The sequence below is a fragment of the Erinaceus europaeus genome, chromosome 4, assembly GCF_950295315.1.
Source record: "Erinaceus europaeus chromosome 4, mEriEur2.1, whole genome shotgun sequence".
Taxonomy (NCBI): Eukaryota; Metazoa; Chordata; class Mammalia; order Eulipotyphla; family Erinaceidae; genus Erinaceus; species Erinaceus europaeus.
The window spans coordinates 106,789,474-106,807,754 of record NC_080165.1 but is presented as its reverse complement, the minus strand read 5'-3'; the positions used below and the strand labels follow the sequence as shown (position 1 = coordinate 106,807,754).

At 37.1% G+C, this 18,281-nt stretch overlaps 1 protein-coding gene across 14 annotated transcripts in view; it reads left to right on the top strand.

Annotated features, from left to right (window-relative positions):
- Window positions 1-18,281, top strand: part of AIG1 (androgen induced 1) — a 341,307-nt gene that overhangs the window by 118,190 nt on the left and 204,836 nt on the right. For 12 of the 14 annotated variants that reach the window (XR_009549566.1, XR_009549568.1, XR_009549567.1 and 9 more), the window contains exon 3: window positions 9,842-9,943. The exons of the other annotated variants lie outside the window; for them this stretch is intronic. Coding sequence is in view for 9 of the 12 variants with exons in the window: in XM_060190358.1 (XP_060046341.1) it covers window positions 9,842-9,943 (102 nt within the window). In the remaining 3 variants the exon portion in view is untranslated. The remainder of the gene's footprint in view (window positions 1-9,841; window positions 9,944-18,281) is intronic. 14 annotated transcript variants of the gene reach the window in all.

Genomic DNA, 18,281 nt, shown 5'->3' with positions numbered 1-18,281 from the left:
GTATTGCATTAAATTTGTATATGGCTCTGGGGAGAATATTCATTTTGATGATATTTATTCTTCCAATCCATGAGAATGGGATATCTTTCCATTTCTTGGTATCAGTTTCTATTTCCTTGAGTAGCGACTCATAGTTTTCAGCATACAAGTCTTTCACTTCTTTGGTCAACTTTATTCCTAGGTATTTGATTGATTTTGCTGAAACAGTAAATGAGAGTGATTTCTGGATGTCTTCTTCTTCAGATTTAGTGTTTGCATAAAGAAATGCCACTGATTTTTGTACATTGAGTTTGTAGCCTTATACCTTGCTATATTGCCTAGTAAGTTCCAGTAGTTTTCTGCTGGATTCTTTAGGTTTTTCTATGTATACTGTCATATCATCTGCAAATAGTGAGAGCTTGACTTCTTCCCTTCCAATCTGTATTCCTTTGATTTCTTTTTCTTGCCTGATTGCTATGGCAAGAACTTTCAATACTATGTTGAAGAGTAATGGTGACAGTGGACAGCCCTGTCTAGTCACTGATCTGTGGGGGAATGCTTTCAGCTTCTGTCCATTGAGTATGACGTTGGCTGTAGGTTTGCTATATATAGACTCCACTATCTTGAGGAATTTCCCATCTATTCCCATTTTTTGTAGAGTTTTGAGCATGAATGGGTGTTGGATTTTGTCAAAGGCTTTCTCTGCATCTATTGAGATAATCATTTGGTTTTTGGCTTTGCTTTTATTGATGTGGTGAATGACATTGATTGACTTACGGATGTTGAACCAGCCTTTTATTCCTGGGATGAATCCCACTTGGTCGTGATGAACAATCTTTTTGATATGCTGCTGTATCTGGTTGGCCAAGATCTTGTTTAATATTTTGGCATCTATGTTCATCAGAGATATTGGTCTGTAGTTTTCCTTTTTTGTTCTGTCCCTATCAGTTTTTAGTATCAGGGTGATGTTGGCTTCATAGAAGGTGGAAGGGAGTGTTCCTGTTTCTTCAATCTTATGGAAAAGCGTAAAAAGTATGGGTACTAACTGTTTCCTGAAAGTTTTGTAGAATTCGTTTGTGAAGCCATCTGGTCCAGGACTTTTGTTGTTGGGGAGATTCTTAATAACGGTTTCAATTTCTTTGTCCTTGATTGGTGCATTTAGGTTTTGTAGTTCTTCTTGTTTCAGTTTTGGAAGGGCATATGTTTCTAGGAATTGTTCCATTTCTTCCAGATTCTCTAGCTTGGTGGTGTATAGTTCTCATAGAAGTTTCGTATGGTTCTCTGGATTTCTGTGGTGTCAGTTGTGATATCTCCTGCATCGTTTACAATTCTATTAATTTGAGTCTTCTCTCTTTTTTGTTTGGTGAGTCTGACTAGGGGTTTGTCAATTTTGTTTAATCTTTCAAAGAACCAACATTTGGCTTCATTGATCTTTTGTATGGTTCTCTTATTTCCGATGTTGTTTATTTCTGCTCTAATTTTAGTGATTTCTGTCCTTCTGCTTGCTTTAGGGTTCCTTTGTTCCTCTTCCTCTAAGTCCTTCAGGTGTTCAGTAAGGTCCTTCATTTGAGCTTTTTCTTGTTGTTTAATATGTGATTGTATGGCTATAAGTTTCCCTCTCAGTACTGCTTTAGCTGTGTCCCAAATATTTTGATAGGTTGTGTCTTCATTTTCCTTTGTTTCCAGGAACATTTGAATTTCCTGTTTGAGTGACTCTCTGACCCAGTGGTTCTTAAGGAGTATGTTGTTTAGTTTCAAAATTCTGAGACTTTTAATAATTTGCAGCCTTTGGGATCCTTTCTTTACCCTTACTCCTTCTCATTGTGACTATGATGTGTCTTGGTGTCTTCAGGTCTGGGTTGATTCTGTTTGGAACTCTCTGGGCCTCTTGATTCTTGATGTCCTTTCTGTTATTCTGTTAGGTTTGGGAAGTTTTCTTCTATTATTTCCTCTAGAATGTTTGCTTCCCCTTCCTCTCTTTCTTCCTCTGGCAGGCCAATTATACGAATGTTACTGCTTTTGAGATCATCCCATATGTCTCTGTTGTTGTTTTCAGTGTCTCTCAATCTCTTTTTGAGCTCTTTAACCTCTTTCTTAGTTTTCTCTAACTCATCCTCTGTCTGACTAATTCTGTTTACTGCTTCTGCTAGTCTGCTTTCCCTTCCCTCAGCTTCTTTCTTCAGTTTAGCTATTTCAGCTTTCAGTTCTCTAATTGCCTCAAGATAATCAGTGTTTTCTTTGGGGGTCTCAACTGTTGTTTCCCTACTACTGCCATTCCTTTCCTCCAATGTTGTTTCCATTTCTGTGATTAATAAGTTTATTATTGCTTGCATACTTTTCTTATCTATGGTTACTTCTGATTTGTAGTATCTTCTGGCTGATTTGTAGTATCTTCTGGCTCTTGTCTTCATTCGTTGGAGTAGCAGTTTTATTTGTTTTTTATCTACCCATTTTTTTGATTTATGCATTTCTTATATTTATGCTCTGTTGTTCCTCAGTTGTTGTGTCTTGAGTACAAGCAACACTGTACTAAATACCTTTATGACAAATGCAATCACCAACCTCAGTTATTACAATAGCAACTGAAGCAAGTATTGAAGCAGTTTAATCACTACCAGTTAGCCAAACAATGTCTCCAGTCTGTGAAAAAATAGCAACCAAGTCCACGTGAAGAAGAAAGAGAAAGGAAAGAAGGGATAGCAAGAATAGACAGTTATGCAAATCTACTATCCACTGTATAGTCTAGGTGTAGCAAGAGGAGAAAGAGAAATAGAGCAGATATACACACATAGAGATTCCACTCTGAGTCAGATTTCTTCCCAAAAATAATTCACAAATTCAGAAAGACAAAGAAGAAGGAAGTAAAAAATGTATGACAAGATTTAAAAAAAGAGAGAGAGAAACAAGAGAGAGAAAAGAGAAAAGATAAGAAAAAGAGCTGTAATTAAAGATCAGTGAAAGGAAAGTTTTTTTAATTGATTATTTTTTATTTTATTTATTTATTTTTTTAATTTGCTAGGAGGAGGAAGATGGGAGAGTCTGTAGAGGAGGTAGGAGTAACGAGACAAGTTCCTCTCACAGTAGATAAGATGCCCACTACCTTAGCAATGAAAGATACCCTAAGAGTTAATTCTGATCAACCTAAAGGAGGCGGGGAAGATATATGCCTTTATATAATATTAATAATAAAATAGAGCAGGGTAAAAAACCCTGTCCCAGATTGCCTCAAGCCTCCTGAGCAGAGGCAGCTGATTGTTAAGAAAGAAAGAAAAAAAAAAAAAAAAAACCTCAGGACTAGACGTGAATAGGAGGAATAGACAGTTATACAAATCTACTATCCCCTGTATATTCTAGGGTTAGCTAAAGGAGAAAGGGAAGTTGAGCAGAGATAGTACATGCAGAGAGAGTCCACTCTGAGTCAGATTTCTTCCCCAAAATAATTCCCAAACGTGTATCAGTGTCAGAAAGCTGAAAGATTAAGGAAGAAAGGATGACAAGAATGAGAAAAAGAAAAAAAAAAGAGATAGAGAAAAAAAGAACAGTAATAAAAGAGCAGTGAAAGGAAAGAGTTTTTTACTTATTTATTTTTTATTATTTAATTTGCTATGCGGGGGGAGGGAGAGACTAGGTAGGGGTGGTAATAAAAGTGAGACAAGTTATTTTAGCAGTGAATAAGACACCTGGTCCCCTAGCTATGGAAAATACACTAAGAGTTAATTCTGGTCAACCTGAAGGAGGGGGGAGAGGGGTACGCATTTATCTTGTATTAATAATAAAATAGAACAGAGCAAATAACCTGTCCTGTCTTCAGCTTGGATGGCTCCAGATTGCCTCAGGCCCCCTGAGCAGAGGCAGCTGGTTGGCTATTTAGAAAGAAAAAAGGCCAAAGGTTTCAGAAGGGAATAGACTTAGAATGAATGACACCCCCTGGTGGGACAGGAATCTTGGTAAAGAAAGAAGCTCAGCAGGGGAGCCTGCTAGGAGCAGATCTCTGGTCCCCAGGGACTGGTTATGGGGGGGGAGGAGGAAGAAGGGGTGCGCTTTGGGAATAATAATTTAAAAGAAAAAAATTTTTTCTCTTTCTTTTTACTCTATTTTTTAACCCAAATTAAGTTATAGTCACCTCTTTGGTGTCACCGCTAGGACCCCTTATTGACTGGCCTACTAAAGGCAGAAAATCCTACCATTTCCAGTCCATGTGGTCGGAGCTCAAGCCACTAGCAGCTTCTCATTCCGCCATCTTCCGGAAAAAAAACTAGAACTATATTCTGCAATCTTCTAAACCACTAATAATCAGGAATTTAAATAATGACTTGGGAAAAAAATGAATAGTCCACTGCTCTTAGCAAGTGAACCACTTCCCCAGCCACTATTTTAATATAAAATAATTACACTTATTATTTTATATTATCTTAGTTTTGAAACAGTTTAACTCCTGAACTTTTTAAAATTTCTTATCCTTAGTGATCTAACAGTGGTGTACAAATTTTACAAGACTTAGGAATATAGTTTCACATTCATATATATTGTGTGTGAATTATTTCCCCCTCAAGTCCTGGTTGCCTTTGGTAAAAATTCCCTCTACCCTCACCTCCTGTTTATAACCCTATAACCACCACAGTTCTCACAAAGTCTATGAGAGTTCGGTTACTATTTTTTTAAAGTTCACTTGTTTTTATTATTTATATTCCACAAGTAAGACAATGCAGTTTTAGTTTTCTGTTTTATTTAAAAAAATATTTTTGTTTATTATTGACTAGAGACAGAGAAATTGATATGAGATGGGGAGATAGAGAGGGAGTGAGACATAGTCACCTGCAGCCCAACTTCATCACTGCAGGTGGGGACCAGGGTCTTGAACCGGGATCCTTGTACATTATAACATGCGCTCAACTAGGCATGCCACCACCTGGTTCCTCTTATTATTTTCTAATAGCTCTTGGGGTTAAAATAAGGCCTCAGTTAGTAACTGTATTTAAGTTTTTTGTCTGATCAGCTTGAAGGATTGGGATGTGACTGTGCTTCTTCCACTCTCAATTTTAGGACATTATTCTGATCTAGACAGCTAACAAGCAACAGGTATGCACTGAGGTCCTAGCCAGAAAAGGAGCTTCTTCATAACAGTGGAACATCTTATTATCACTCAATCTATCCCACAGAACCTGCTTTTGTTTCATATCTGTGCTTTGATAGAATTCAGCCTTATTTTTGGATTTTCTCAGATTATACTATCAAGAATATATCATACATGAAGCTCAAAAACTACCATTTGTTTTGTGTTTATATCTCAAGAATTACTAGAAGGTTCATTGCTGTGCCTCTTGACCTTCTAATATCACACTAAGTAAGATGATAGGCATTTTCCTGAAACTTACTTCACTTATAACCCATGTTATTCCTTCATTACATGGAAGAAGTGAAATAACTGACCATATATCTCACTAAGTATTTTTTAATTTTTTAAATTTTTTATTACAGAATTAAATGTCATCAGGGGTTTGAATGCATACCATTCCCACCACCAGAGTTCTGAATCTTCACTCTCCCCACTGCAATCTACCACAGTTCCCTTAAAGTTGTATGTTGGGAAATTGTGTAGATGTGGTTGAGTTAGGCAGGGCCCACAAACCACCCCGTGTTAGTATGGCCAGTCCCTTTATCTACATACCAATCTTCTGCTTTGTCTTATAAATTACTAAAGGTCTCCTCCCCACCACATTATCCCCTCAGGGTATTGCTAATTCCCGCCAGCTAAAACCATAGCAATGAAGCTAAAGAAGTTCCCAGCGTGCCTTTTTCTTTTCTCCACCCCCTTTCCTAGCCATCTCCATTCCTGACTTGCTACTTCTAGTTTTATCCCATAAAACCCACTTCTGTTGCTGGTTTTGCTCTTTTTCTCTCCCGTGTCCCGACCTGGAGAACAGCTGGCATGCAGAGAGGGAGGCAGCCATTGTAGTTTGGCACCACATAGCTTAACCCGCTGTGTTCACATCCGACTCTGGGGCTCCTGCATGAATAAAGATTTGTGTTACTACCACCGCGAGCTTGGTTCCTGGATCCATCTCTCCCACCTTCAAAGCTAACCCAGCAGTTGTAGACATGGGCCAACCATCTTCTCTACAACTATCTGTTCACATTTATACATGCGTGCCTCTTCTTTTTCAATCCTCTCTTCCCCTCTAAGCCACTCATAATATCGTAGCTACTTCCATATGTTCTTCTCCTTTTCCTTCTCTCCGTCTCTCTCTCTGCGTGCTAATGGATCTGGAGTGAGTGCAGAGCCCTCTTATCTTCATCCTATCACTTCTCAACACCACTGGGAGTATGGATCAAGGTGTTTATGAGAAGCAGAAGGTAGGAGTTCTGGCTTCTCTGCTGAGCATGGGCATTGACAGGTTGATCCATACCCCCAGCCTATTTCTATCTTTCCCTAGTGAACCAGAGCTCGGGAGATTCGAGGGTCCAGGTCATATTGGTGAGGTCCTCTACCCAGAGAGGTTGGGATGGAGTCATGGTAGCATCTATAACTTGGTGTCTGGAAGGTAGCAAGACCTGAGTTGAGATAAGATGGTTAATCAACAGGAACCAGAAAGTAGGATCAGAGCAGATGAGATTAGGGATTTTAGGGTAGAAGAAAGCTAGAAGAACCATTTTAGGTATGTTCCGATGGGCATACAACTATAGCAGTTTTTCTTGAGTTTGGTAGCTAGCATGAGGTTGGATAAGAATATTGTCTGAGAGAATAGTGTCAGAGGTGTCAGAGTACAGAAAAGGGCTAGAAAGTTGGATTAGGGCAGGGAGTAGCTCCTATTCTTACATATAAAAAGAAATCTGTGGCTAAAATTTACTATTTACCTCCACCCACCTGGTCCAGGGCCCATATTTAAATATTTTTATTTAGCACTAGAGCCTATGTAGCCTCTAAATCCCTATTGGTCTGAGCTTATAGCTCATGGTTATATCTGAGGAACATTGCAGGCTACACTCATTTCAGGACCAGTCTTTTTCAGGTAGCAAGGCAGGATACCCACAGCCTCCCTTCGGAGACTGGGGCTATCCCTACTGTCATTGCTTTATGGTAGAGCCAAGGTCCTGGGAGGGCCCTCTCACTAAGTATTGACTTCTCATGTTTTACATGCTGTAGGGGCAAACGCTAGAAGAAGAAGACATGCTGTAGGGACCCCATGAATGATGATGATTCATGGTGAGCAGAAAGTAGCTGTGAATGGTGGTGTGTTTGATATATAATAAATAATTAGTAGCTGTCTGAAATGGAGGTGGAGGGATGGGGAAAATATCTGCTTTGTAGTATATAACAGTTTCTGCACTGAAATAGTAAGAACAACTTATAAAATTTAAAACTATTGCTGAACAGAGAAATTCTATAGAAGGCAAAGTGACTAAAATCGGTTACAGAAAAGCAAAACAAAACAAACAAAAAAATGAAAGCCATATCTGTATTAAAGAAAGTAAATCCACCATTTAAATATTCTCCAAAAAAAAACACTTACCAGTCTAGATGCCTCCATGGACATCAAACAGATAAAGAAGAAACAATGCTAATCTTGTTCAAAGTTTGAAAACAGAGCAATGAAGCAGGTCTGCAGGTGTCTTTCTCTCCCCCTCTCTGTCTTCCCCTCCTCTCTCCATTTCTTTCTGTCCTATCCAACAATGACATCAGTAACAACAATAATAACTACAACAATAAAATAATAAGGGCAACAAAAAAGAATAAATAAATATATTAAAAAATAATTTACATGATGACCAGGAGTTAAAAGGTTAGTTTAATATTCAAAGGAAATTAAAATAATTCTTCATGTTAGCAAAAAACTGTATGGTCAATTCAAGATATATAACAAAGTCATCTGAAAAATTCAACATTGATTCAGTAAACATGTGTATGTTCATATATATGCTTATACACATTTATACATGGTACACAGGAAAAAATAGAGATTTTCCCCAACTTGTTAAATTGACATCTAGGAGAAACTTGCATCTAACAGCAGACCTAAATGTTGAAATACATTCTCTAAGATAGGGAAGAAGGAAACTATGCTTATTTTAAATACTGTAATGGGTCCAGATTGGGTAGACTAGCTACTTGACCCTAAAACCCAGATTTCATGGAAAATTAAGTTGTTTGGAGTATAGCCTTCCAAAAGGACATCTCAAACATTTATGTATATATGAATGGCCTTGTGTTCCTATGAAAATTTAGGATCAGAATATATCAGGATGCCTGGCACCCTTCACATCTAATAAGCTCTCAGATTAGGATGCTGTGGCACCACACTGGCACCACACTTCTTTTGGACCTAGATTACCTATAACTGACATACATGGAAAATTATTTTAAAAGTTTTTCTGATTACTAGCCTGAAATTATAACTACTAAAGATTTCATACAACATGGCATTATTATTGTTATTATTTAATTTATTTATTGGAGGATTAATGGTTTACAGTCAACAAAAATACAATAGTTTGTACATGCATAACATTTCCACATAACAATACAACCCCCACTAGATTCTCCTCTACCATCATGTTTCAGGACCTGAACCCCACCTCAAAGTCTTTTACTCTCTGAGGCAATACACCCACTCCAGTCCAAGTTCTGCTTAGAGTTTTCCTTTCTGATCTTGTTTTTCAACTTCTGTGAGTAAGATCAACCCTATTCATCCTTCTGTTTCTGACTTATCTCACTAAAATATATGTATTATTTTTACTAATAAAATGTGAAAGCGTGGATGACAGAAATGAGATAAAAAATTGCTACTGTTTAATACTCATGCTACAATGTATTATTTTATGGTGTTTATTCTTTTGAGTCATAACCCTGCAGTGACTTTGATCTTTCCCTTTGGGGTGGTTCTCCTTTCTATGCTACATTTATTGCCTATTTACAGAAGCATTAACTTATTCATTTATTTATTTACTTGTTTATTTATTTATTTATTTACCAGAACACTGATAAACTCTGTCTGATAGTGGTGCAGGACACTGAACCTGGAATTTTGGAGCCTCTGGCATGAGAATCTCTTTGCATAACCGTTATGCTGTCTATGCTGCCCTAGCTTTCTCTTTTGAATTCTATGCTGAAGATTAAGACCTTGAACCATTTTTTCCTCAACATTCATGTGGAGAAGGATAAAATGATACTTTGAATACTCAACTCTAGGATGATATTGCCGATGAATCTAAAAGGAATACTGGATCTTAGATTAATGTAAATTATTCCCAGAAAATTAGGCAGCTTCTTTTACTCTCTTTACACTGCTCCTCAGTGCAGCTAAAGCCTCTTGTAAGGCTATGTAAATTAATACATTTGCTGGAAATGTGACTTTTGGACATTTTATAGCAGTGCTTCCAGTGCTGTTAGTGGTGAAATAGAAATTTGAGAATGTGGAGATTAATTTAAACCACATGATGGGTTCAAGGAAAAGGAACATACACTAATTTCTTGAATGTGTGCAAACTTTGCACCATAGGGAATGGGATCCAGAAAACCACTAGTGAACTTTTAAACCCTTTTGAAAGGAACCAAAGCAATACAACTAGCCCCGAAAGAGTAACTGTTCCAGTTATAGAACGGAGTAATTGTTCTCTCTCAAACAAATGGTTCCCTTTGCTTGAGTGAACACAACTGAAGAACATAAGAAGAGAAGGAACCCCAACGGTTACCACTAATGGAATGAAGTTAGAATTGTATATCAAGACATTAGCTAGTTTATTGGTTTGTCTTTCATTATAGATCCCAAACTCTGATTTTTTTTTTTTTAGCACTAGACATCCAAATATTGTGTGTTGTAGAAAGTTGGTGAATTTGAAGTAAAAAACTCCTTTTCCCTTTCAGTTTGTTGTAGCAGTTTTCTGGATCATCTATGCTTATGACAGAGAGATGATATATCCGAAGTTGCTTGATAATTTTATCCCAGGGTGGCTGAATCATGGAATGGTGAGTGAACCAAAATGACCTTTTTCAATAAAGAAAATAATTTATTAGTGATTTCTTTCTAATTTTGTCTTGCCATGTAATCTCCTTAAATAGCTATGAAATGTTGGAAAATTATGAGAGATCATAATTTGTGAAAAATACTGAATGTATGTTAAAGATGTCTTCCCTTGAAGTTGAGTCACTATTAAAACTATAAAGTAGATTATTCCACAGTTTGTCCACTAGGTCTTTTTTTTTTAAAGAATTTAGTTAATTATTCATGAGAAAGATAGGAGGAGAGAAAGAACCAGACATCACTCTGGTACATGTGCTGCCGGGGATCGAACTCAGGACTTCATGGTTGAGAATCCAATGCTTTATCCACTGAGCGACCTCCCAGACCACTATTCCTGTCATTAAGAGCTGTCATTGATGTTAAATGATAAAACTAAGTTTTTAAGAGCTGTCATTGATGTTAAATGATAAAACTAACTCATCTGGAATATGTTTTACTCCCATGCTATTCAAAGGATAAAAATCAATTCCCACTTGGAAAAATGTTTTCTACATCTCACCTGTGTGATTATGTTGAAAGTAAATTTTAACTATTCTAAGTAAATTCTAACAAGTAACTGTTGTTATTCTGAGAATTTGTTCTCCCTCTTTCCCAGAAAATAGCATAGTTATTATGTTCCTATGGAGACCTGTTATAGGCATTAAAGGTAAACTTAGTAATAGCTGTCTACTTTGACAGATTATGCCCTTTTGATGGTATTTGTCTGTTACAGATAGATCTTCTCCTTATTTTCATCCTTTGTGAGCCATGTTAGCCATGATGTTAAACCCACTACACATTTCAAATCAAATACTTTGCATGTTTGCACATCCTTTATAAGATCTGAGAACACTGCAATTGTTTCTGTAGTGTAGTGGTTATCACGATCGCCTCACACAAGATCTGAGAATATATTTGCTATAGAGAATTTTTTTGTTTTCTTCTTTTTCTACTTGAAATTTAGTGCTATTTTGTTATGAATTACGAAACTTTCAGTTCTTTTGGCTGCAGCAATTTTTAGAATACGTCACTGAGTGCTCCTGGTGAAAAGGGTAACACATTACAGAAATTATAGAGGAATGAAGAGCTTGAAATTATGAGTCTGGGGTCCAAAATATTAGCTTCTCAAAAGAGAAGGCCCCAATTTTGTTACATTTTGAGAAAAGTGGTGTGTACTAGCAAACAAATATTGCTATTCAGAGGGGCTAAGATCAATTTTTTTTTCAAACTGAGTAATCAAGAAAGTGGTACATCTCAGAAAACTAGAATTTTCATTAAACCCAATTAAAGCCACACTGTTGAAAAATTGACATAATACCTTTGCTCTAGTTTCATGTAGTTAACCTTGGTTTTGTCAGTTGGAATTAGCCATTGAATGAACCTGACATGGTTACTTTACTATCTCCAACTTTTAACTTTTCTTGAATGTGAAAAAAAAATTTTTTTTCATTACTGTCTTCGCAGTCCTCTGACCCCAGTCCTCTTCATATTCCTTACTGAGAAACCTTTGCCCATTCTTATATAACATCTTCTCTAAGAAGCTTAACTTTTCTATCTCTCCTCAGTTCTTCTATCACTTGTGCTTCTATAGCACTTTCATGTCTCTACTATACATGTTCATTTCCCCCACAAAAATGTTATGTATGCTCAGTGCTGAATAGCAGTCTTTGAATCCTGGGCATCTGCCCAGCTACATGGCATATCATGTGATCTGTGTATATTATATTGATAGATGAATTCAGTATAGGAAGTTTCCATAATTCTTTGCCATCCAATACAAAGAACTACTTATTTTGAGTATCTAATGCATGCCAAGCATGTTTTAACTATATGTTATTTAATTTTCACTATGGGAAATTATCTTGTACAGAAGAGGCAGGCTCAGAAAGTTTGTAATACTAGAAGGGCCATATCCAGGATATGACTTGCTATAAAAGTAGAGTTGTGCATGAATGTTGGCAGGTTGATCCATATCTCCAGCCTGTGTCTGTCTCTTCTTGGTTGGGTAGGGCTCTGGAGAGGTGAGGTTCCAAGGCACAATGGTGAAGTCTTTTACCCAGGGAGGTCAGGATGAAATAATTGTAGCACTAGTGGAGAAGAAATTACAGAAGCCAAAACTCCCAGAAAGAATTTTGGTCTATACTCCCAGAGAGGGAGGGGAAGATGGCCATAGGGCTCTGAACGCCAATTCCATCAGGACTTAGAGAAGAAGAAAAAAGGAAGGACATTGGAAGTAGTAACAGGTGAAGGTGTGACTTTGAAAAGAAGAGAAGGCAAGACCATAGAAAAAAATGGGCAAATATAGATAAATATAGATAGTTATAAGAAATACGAGTCAACCTATATCTGTGATCTTGAGAGAATGACTGCAGTTTCCAATGAAGGGAATGGGGACACAGAACTCCAGTGGTGGGAACAGTGTGGAATTATATCCCTGTGATAACGTAATTTTGTAAACCAATAGTAAATCACTAATAAAAATTTTAAAAAGGATCATTGTAACCTAACATTTTCAGATCCTAATGTTCTTACATATAAATGGTTTGCTAACCATGAAACTATTAGAACTTCAACGAGACTCTCAAGTTCACTTTGATGAGATAAAATTGTCATTTTTTTAGAAAAACACTACATAGAAAAGCAAGGGAGGATTTGAAGGGCACAAATATTTAGGACAGGAAACATATACATTAACATGTCAAATCCTTTCACATAATATGAACTCAAAACATTATTTCACAATTAATTTTGTTTCTTTGTAGAGAGAAATTTGCTATTTTCTACTTTCTAATTGAAGGTCACATAGTAACTGAGAGATATTGTGTAACATTGAACAGTTTATATTAATTTAAAGTTATATGTATATAAAGCCCTATATACATATATGTTATATATGTTTATAACATATTAATACAGCATACAGATGACATTATGCTTATTCTTTATATTAACAAAAGATAAACACTAGATACTGGGTTCAATGAATAATTTGATTTTTAAAAGAATGTAAACATTTATGAAGTATCAGAAAGTTAAACATTTTCAGTTTTGTTTAAAGCTTCAAAATATAGTTTATATTTTTAATTTTAGTAGGTGATATTTAATATTCAATAAAAATATACAAATGATTTATTAAAAAATTATGTTTATGTTAATCTTGTTAATGATTATATTCAAATAATATGCATATTGATTCTATTTTATTTTTAATAAGTCTTTAAGGCATGCAGTAAGGTTGTTTACTTGAGCTTTTTCTTGTTCTCTATGTGTGCTTGTATGGCTATGAATTTCTCTTTCAGTACTGCTTTATCTGTGTCCCAAATGCTTTGATAGCTCGTGTCTTCATTTTCATTTGTTTCTAGGAATATTTGAATTTCTTTTCTTGGGTGTCTCTTTGATTCAGTGGTTATTAAGCAGTATGTTGTTGAGTTTCTAAATTTTGTGACTTTTACTGATTTTCTGTTTGTTGTTGAGTGTCAGTTTTACTCTACTGTGTTCTGATAAGATGCTTGGAATGAATTCAATGTTCTTGAATTTGTCAGTATTGTCTTTGTGGCCTAATATGTGGTCTGTCCTTGACGATGTGCTGTGTGTATTTGAAAAGAATGTGTATTCCAGTTTCTTGAGTTGAAAAACTCTGAAAATGTCCAGGAGGTCTAGTCTATCTATCTCTTTGATTACTTCTTTTATTTATTTGATGATTCTCTTCTTAGTTGATCTAAGTGTGAGAGTGGGATGTTGAAGTTCCCCACTATTACTGTATTATTCTTGATGTATTTTTGTAGTTCTTTCAGTAAATGTTTGATGTATTTATATGAGCCCTCATTGGGTGCATAGATATTAATAATTGTTAAGTCTCCTTGATTGATTTATCCTCTGATCACTATGTAGTGGCCTTGCCTATCTTTTATTATTTTATTTAATTTAAAGTCTATTGTGTCAGAGGTGTTAATAGCTATTCTTGACTTTTTTTTTTTTCCATTAGCCTGTATAATAGCTTTCCATCCTTTCACTTTAAGTCTGTGTTTGTCTTGTTGGACCCAAAAAACAAGGTGGGATTCCTGCAAGCAGCAAATGGTTGGGTTGTGTTTTCTGATCCATCCTCCTACTCTGTGCCTTTTAATGGGTGGACTTAAGCTATTGACATTTATTGATATTATGGATTTAGGTTATTGCAGTGCCATTATTCAACAATTTTTTTTAACAATTTTTTTTTTTTGCCTCCAGGTTTATCGCTGGGGCTCGGTGCCTGCACTATGAATCCACTGCTCCTGGAGGCCATTTTTTCCACCTTTTGTTGTCCATCATTGCTATAGTTATTATTGTTGTTATTGCTGTTGTTGTTGGATAGAACAGAGAGAAATCGAGAGAGGAGGGGAAGACAGAGAGGGGGAGAGAAAGATAGATACCTACAGACATGCTTCACCGCCTATGAAGTGACCCCCCTGCAGGTGGGGAGCCAGGGGTTAGAACCAGGATCCTTAACCCAGTCTTTGCACTCTGTGCCATGTGCGCTTAACCTGCTGCACTACCACTCGACCCCCCATTATTCAACAATTTTTGTTTCCTCTGATATATGGCAAGTATTTTGGGATATTTTTGTGGGGTTTTTTTTTTAATTTTTTTTATTATCTTTATTTATTGGCTAGAGACAACCAGAGGTCTAGAGGAAGAGGGAGAGAGACAGAGAGAGACTGGCAGCACTGCTTCACCACTTGCAAAGCTTTCCCCTGCAGGTGGGGACCGGGGGCTCAAACCTGAGTCCTTGTGCATTGTAGCACGTGCACTCAACCAGGTGCACCACCAACCGGGCCCAGGATTTTCTTATTTATAGGAAGTCTTTTAGAACCTCTTACAGGGCAGGTTTGGTGATGGTTGCCTCCTCTAACTGTTGCTTGTCTGAGAAGTTTTTGATCTCTCTATCTAGTCTGAATGAAAGTCTAGCAGGATATACTATTCTTGGTTGAAACCCCTTTTTATTGAGAGTTCAACAGATATTTTGCCATTCTCTCTGCCCTTTAGAGTTTGAGTGGAGAAGTCTGCTGATATTAAGTGACTTTTTGCTTTTCTCCTGCAGCCTTTAGGATCCTTTCTTTATCCTTACTTCTTTTCATTGTAACTATGATGTGTCTTGGTGTCTTCAGGTCTGGATTGATTCTGTTTGAGACTCTCCAGGCCTCTTGAATCTTAATGTCCTTTCTGTTCTTTAGGGCTGGGAGGTTTTCCTCTTTTATTTCCTCTATGATGTTTACTTCCCCTTCCTCTCTTTCTTCTTCTGGTAGGCCAATTATTGTGAATGTTACTTCTTTTGAGATCATCCCATATGTCTCTGTTGTCGTTTTCAGTGTCTCTCAACCTCTTTGAGCTCTTTTACCTCCTTCTTAGTTTTCTTTAATTCATCCTCTGTCTGGGTAAGTCTGTTTTGTGCTTCTGTTAATCTTCTTTCCCTTCCCTCAGCTTCCTTCTTTAGTTCAGCTTTTTTTTTTTTTTTTGTAAACTGCTCAGTTATAGTAGTAGCTCAGCCATTTTAGCTCTCAGTTCTCTACCTCAATATAGCTAGTATTTTTCTTGAAGGATTCATCCGTTGTTTACCAGTTTCTGATAGCATTTTTCTCAATAGCTGTCTTCATTTCTGTGATTAATAAGTCAATTAATGTTTGTATATCTTCCTTATTTTTAGTGTCTTCTTGCTTACTTGTAATTTTTCTGGGCTTCTCTCCTGATTCAATGTCATAGTTGATTTAGTTGCTTTTGATTTGACCATATACTTTTATTGGTGTGTTTTATATTTTTGTGCCCTGCTGTTTACGTTCAGTTGGTGTGTTGAATGAGGAAAAGCCCCACTAAGCCAAGGGCCTCTTACTGCTGAGGTCAGACACCTTAGCAAATATAATGATAACAACAAAGGTTATTGATGCAGCTCAACTGAAACCTGTTTGCTACAGAAACTCTCCCTACCAAAACCAAAGTAAGCCAAGAGCAAAAACATAACAACAATGGCTGAAAAAAAATACCAAGCAATAACAGACAATTTCAGAAATCCACAATCCACTAGATTGTGAGAACGGAGAGAGTATATTGGAAGAGAGAGTGAGAGATAATGAAATAAAAACTTTACCATGTCAGTCTTCTTGCACAAGATAGGTCACAGGTGTGGACACATGAATACAGCAAATGCAGGGGCAAAGGCTAAGTCTTTTCAAATCAGAGAGAAGGAAAGAAAAAGAAATGAGTGGAAGAGAGTGAGAGTGTAGAGAAAAGGAAAAAAAATTACTACCACAATAGAGAGCACAACCAGTAAATGCAATGCACCAACAGCCAAGGCTGGTTTTTGTCAGAGGGATTATTAGAAGGGAAAATAAAGTAATAGCAATGGAAAACAATAAGCAAGCAAACTGACTAACAACAATAAAAAGCCAAACCAAAACAAGCAAACAAAAAAACAAGACAAACAAAATTTTAAAAGAAACATCTAAAGATTAGTCTGCAGTTTAAACTTTCAAATTATCTATCCTAAACCTCCCTGCCTTCCTAAACAAAGCAAAAAACATTTGCGAACAGCAACATAAGCTAAAGAGCTAGAGTGAAGAGAAAAAAGCTAGGGCAGAATGTTCTCATGGCCATAGAAGAGGAAAAAGATTGGTCAAGGAAGTTAACCAATAATATTGAGTTCCAGCCCCCTTGAGGAGAGAAAAAGGTCAAAGAAAAAACAAACAAACAAATAAACAAATAAACCAGCTCCTGCTGATCCTGGAATCTTGAGAATGAGATGGTCTCCTCAGGAGGCCTCTTTGTCTGTGGCTGGTTCCTTTGCCCCTCTGGAGTGAGGGAGTTGGGGTGTGGGTGGGTGGCTTACAGAGGGCTAGTTTTAACTCACAGAAACTGCTTTCAATGTGCTTTGTCCTTTTGTAGTTAGTTCCAGCCTAAATGGGATCTGAGGCTCTCTTCCTTTGCTTCCACTCTGACCTCTCTATACTTCCTACACAACAATCTTTCTGCAGATCAAACTATTCCAAATTGGCTACACACAACTTCCCTCCCCACCCTCCCCATTCCTAAACAAAGCAAAAACAAACAAGATGATAGAGGGAAGAAAGAAAAATAGATAAAAGTAAACCAAGCAAAACCAAAGGAGATTATTCTCACAGCCCCAGCAGAGGCAGAGATTTGTCAAGAAAGCACTCCATCCCCCTTTAAAACAAAAACCTTGGCTTGGGAATTTCTGAAGTTCAATCAAAAAATTCCCTCTAGATGATTCCCTAATGTGCTTGGAATCTTTCTTAATGAGTTTAACTCCATAGAAGGGCCTCCTTTTGTGTAGCTGGTTCCCTTACCCATATGGGTTGGGGATTAGTCTTGGGGGTGTGTGCAGAGGGGAAGAGTAAAACTCACAGCCAACTCCTTGGGTCCTTTATCCTTTTCAACAGCCCATTGCTACCTAAGGATGGGTTATAATGCTCTGCTGCAGTTCCACTTTGACCTTTCCTGTATACTTCCTCCACCACTGGTCTGGAAATCCTGCCCTCACCTGGAATTCCTAGTTTAAAAGCAGCCTTTTTGCAGATTGTATGCCAGTTGTTGTCTTCAAGCTACTATCTTGGCTCTGCTTCATTTATTTATTTTTGTTCTTTGTTATTTCTTTTAATGTTTTTCTCTGCCCTATCCTCAAGCTCACTACTTTGACCTATTACATTTCTTTGTAGTTGATCTTCTCTACTATATTTTAAAACTCAGGTGTACTGTATTCTTTATCTCTGATTTATGGTTAGTTTAATACTTTCCATGATTTTACTGAGGTTTTTTCATCTAATGAACTTCACTCTCTCTCTCTCTCTCTCCACCCTCAGGATGGTAGTTTTAAGTCCTTTTTAGAAAGTTTTCTTAGCTTCATTGTATTTGTGGTTTTCTCAGAGATGCTGTCTTGCCTCATAACTGTAGGTAATTTCCATTGTCTTTCCATTATGTTTCAACCTCTGTGAGAACCAAGGTCACTATGAACCAAGGGGTTCATAGTCACAAGTGCCAGGCAGAGTGTATAGCACCAATGTTAACCCAGTCTGGGTAATGACCAAGAATTTGAGATTACACATGATCACCAGTGACTAGCTTGCCTTGGGTGAGGGTTTAGGTCTGAAATGAAGTTGGAGTTGTAGTCCTGGTGACAAAAGTTTGCACACTTTGGAAACAGAAGGGAACAGAATTTGGCAGGCTGTGGGCTGGCAAGGGAGTTGTCTTTCCAGAATCTTTCCCCAGAGTTGGGTTACTACTGAGACTGAATTCCAGTGTGACATCTACTAGGACTGC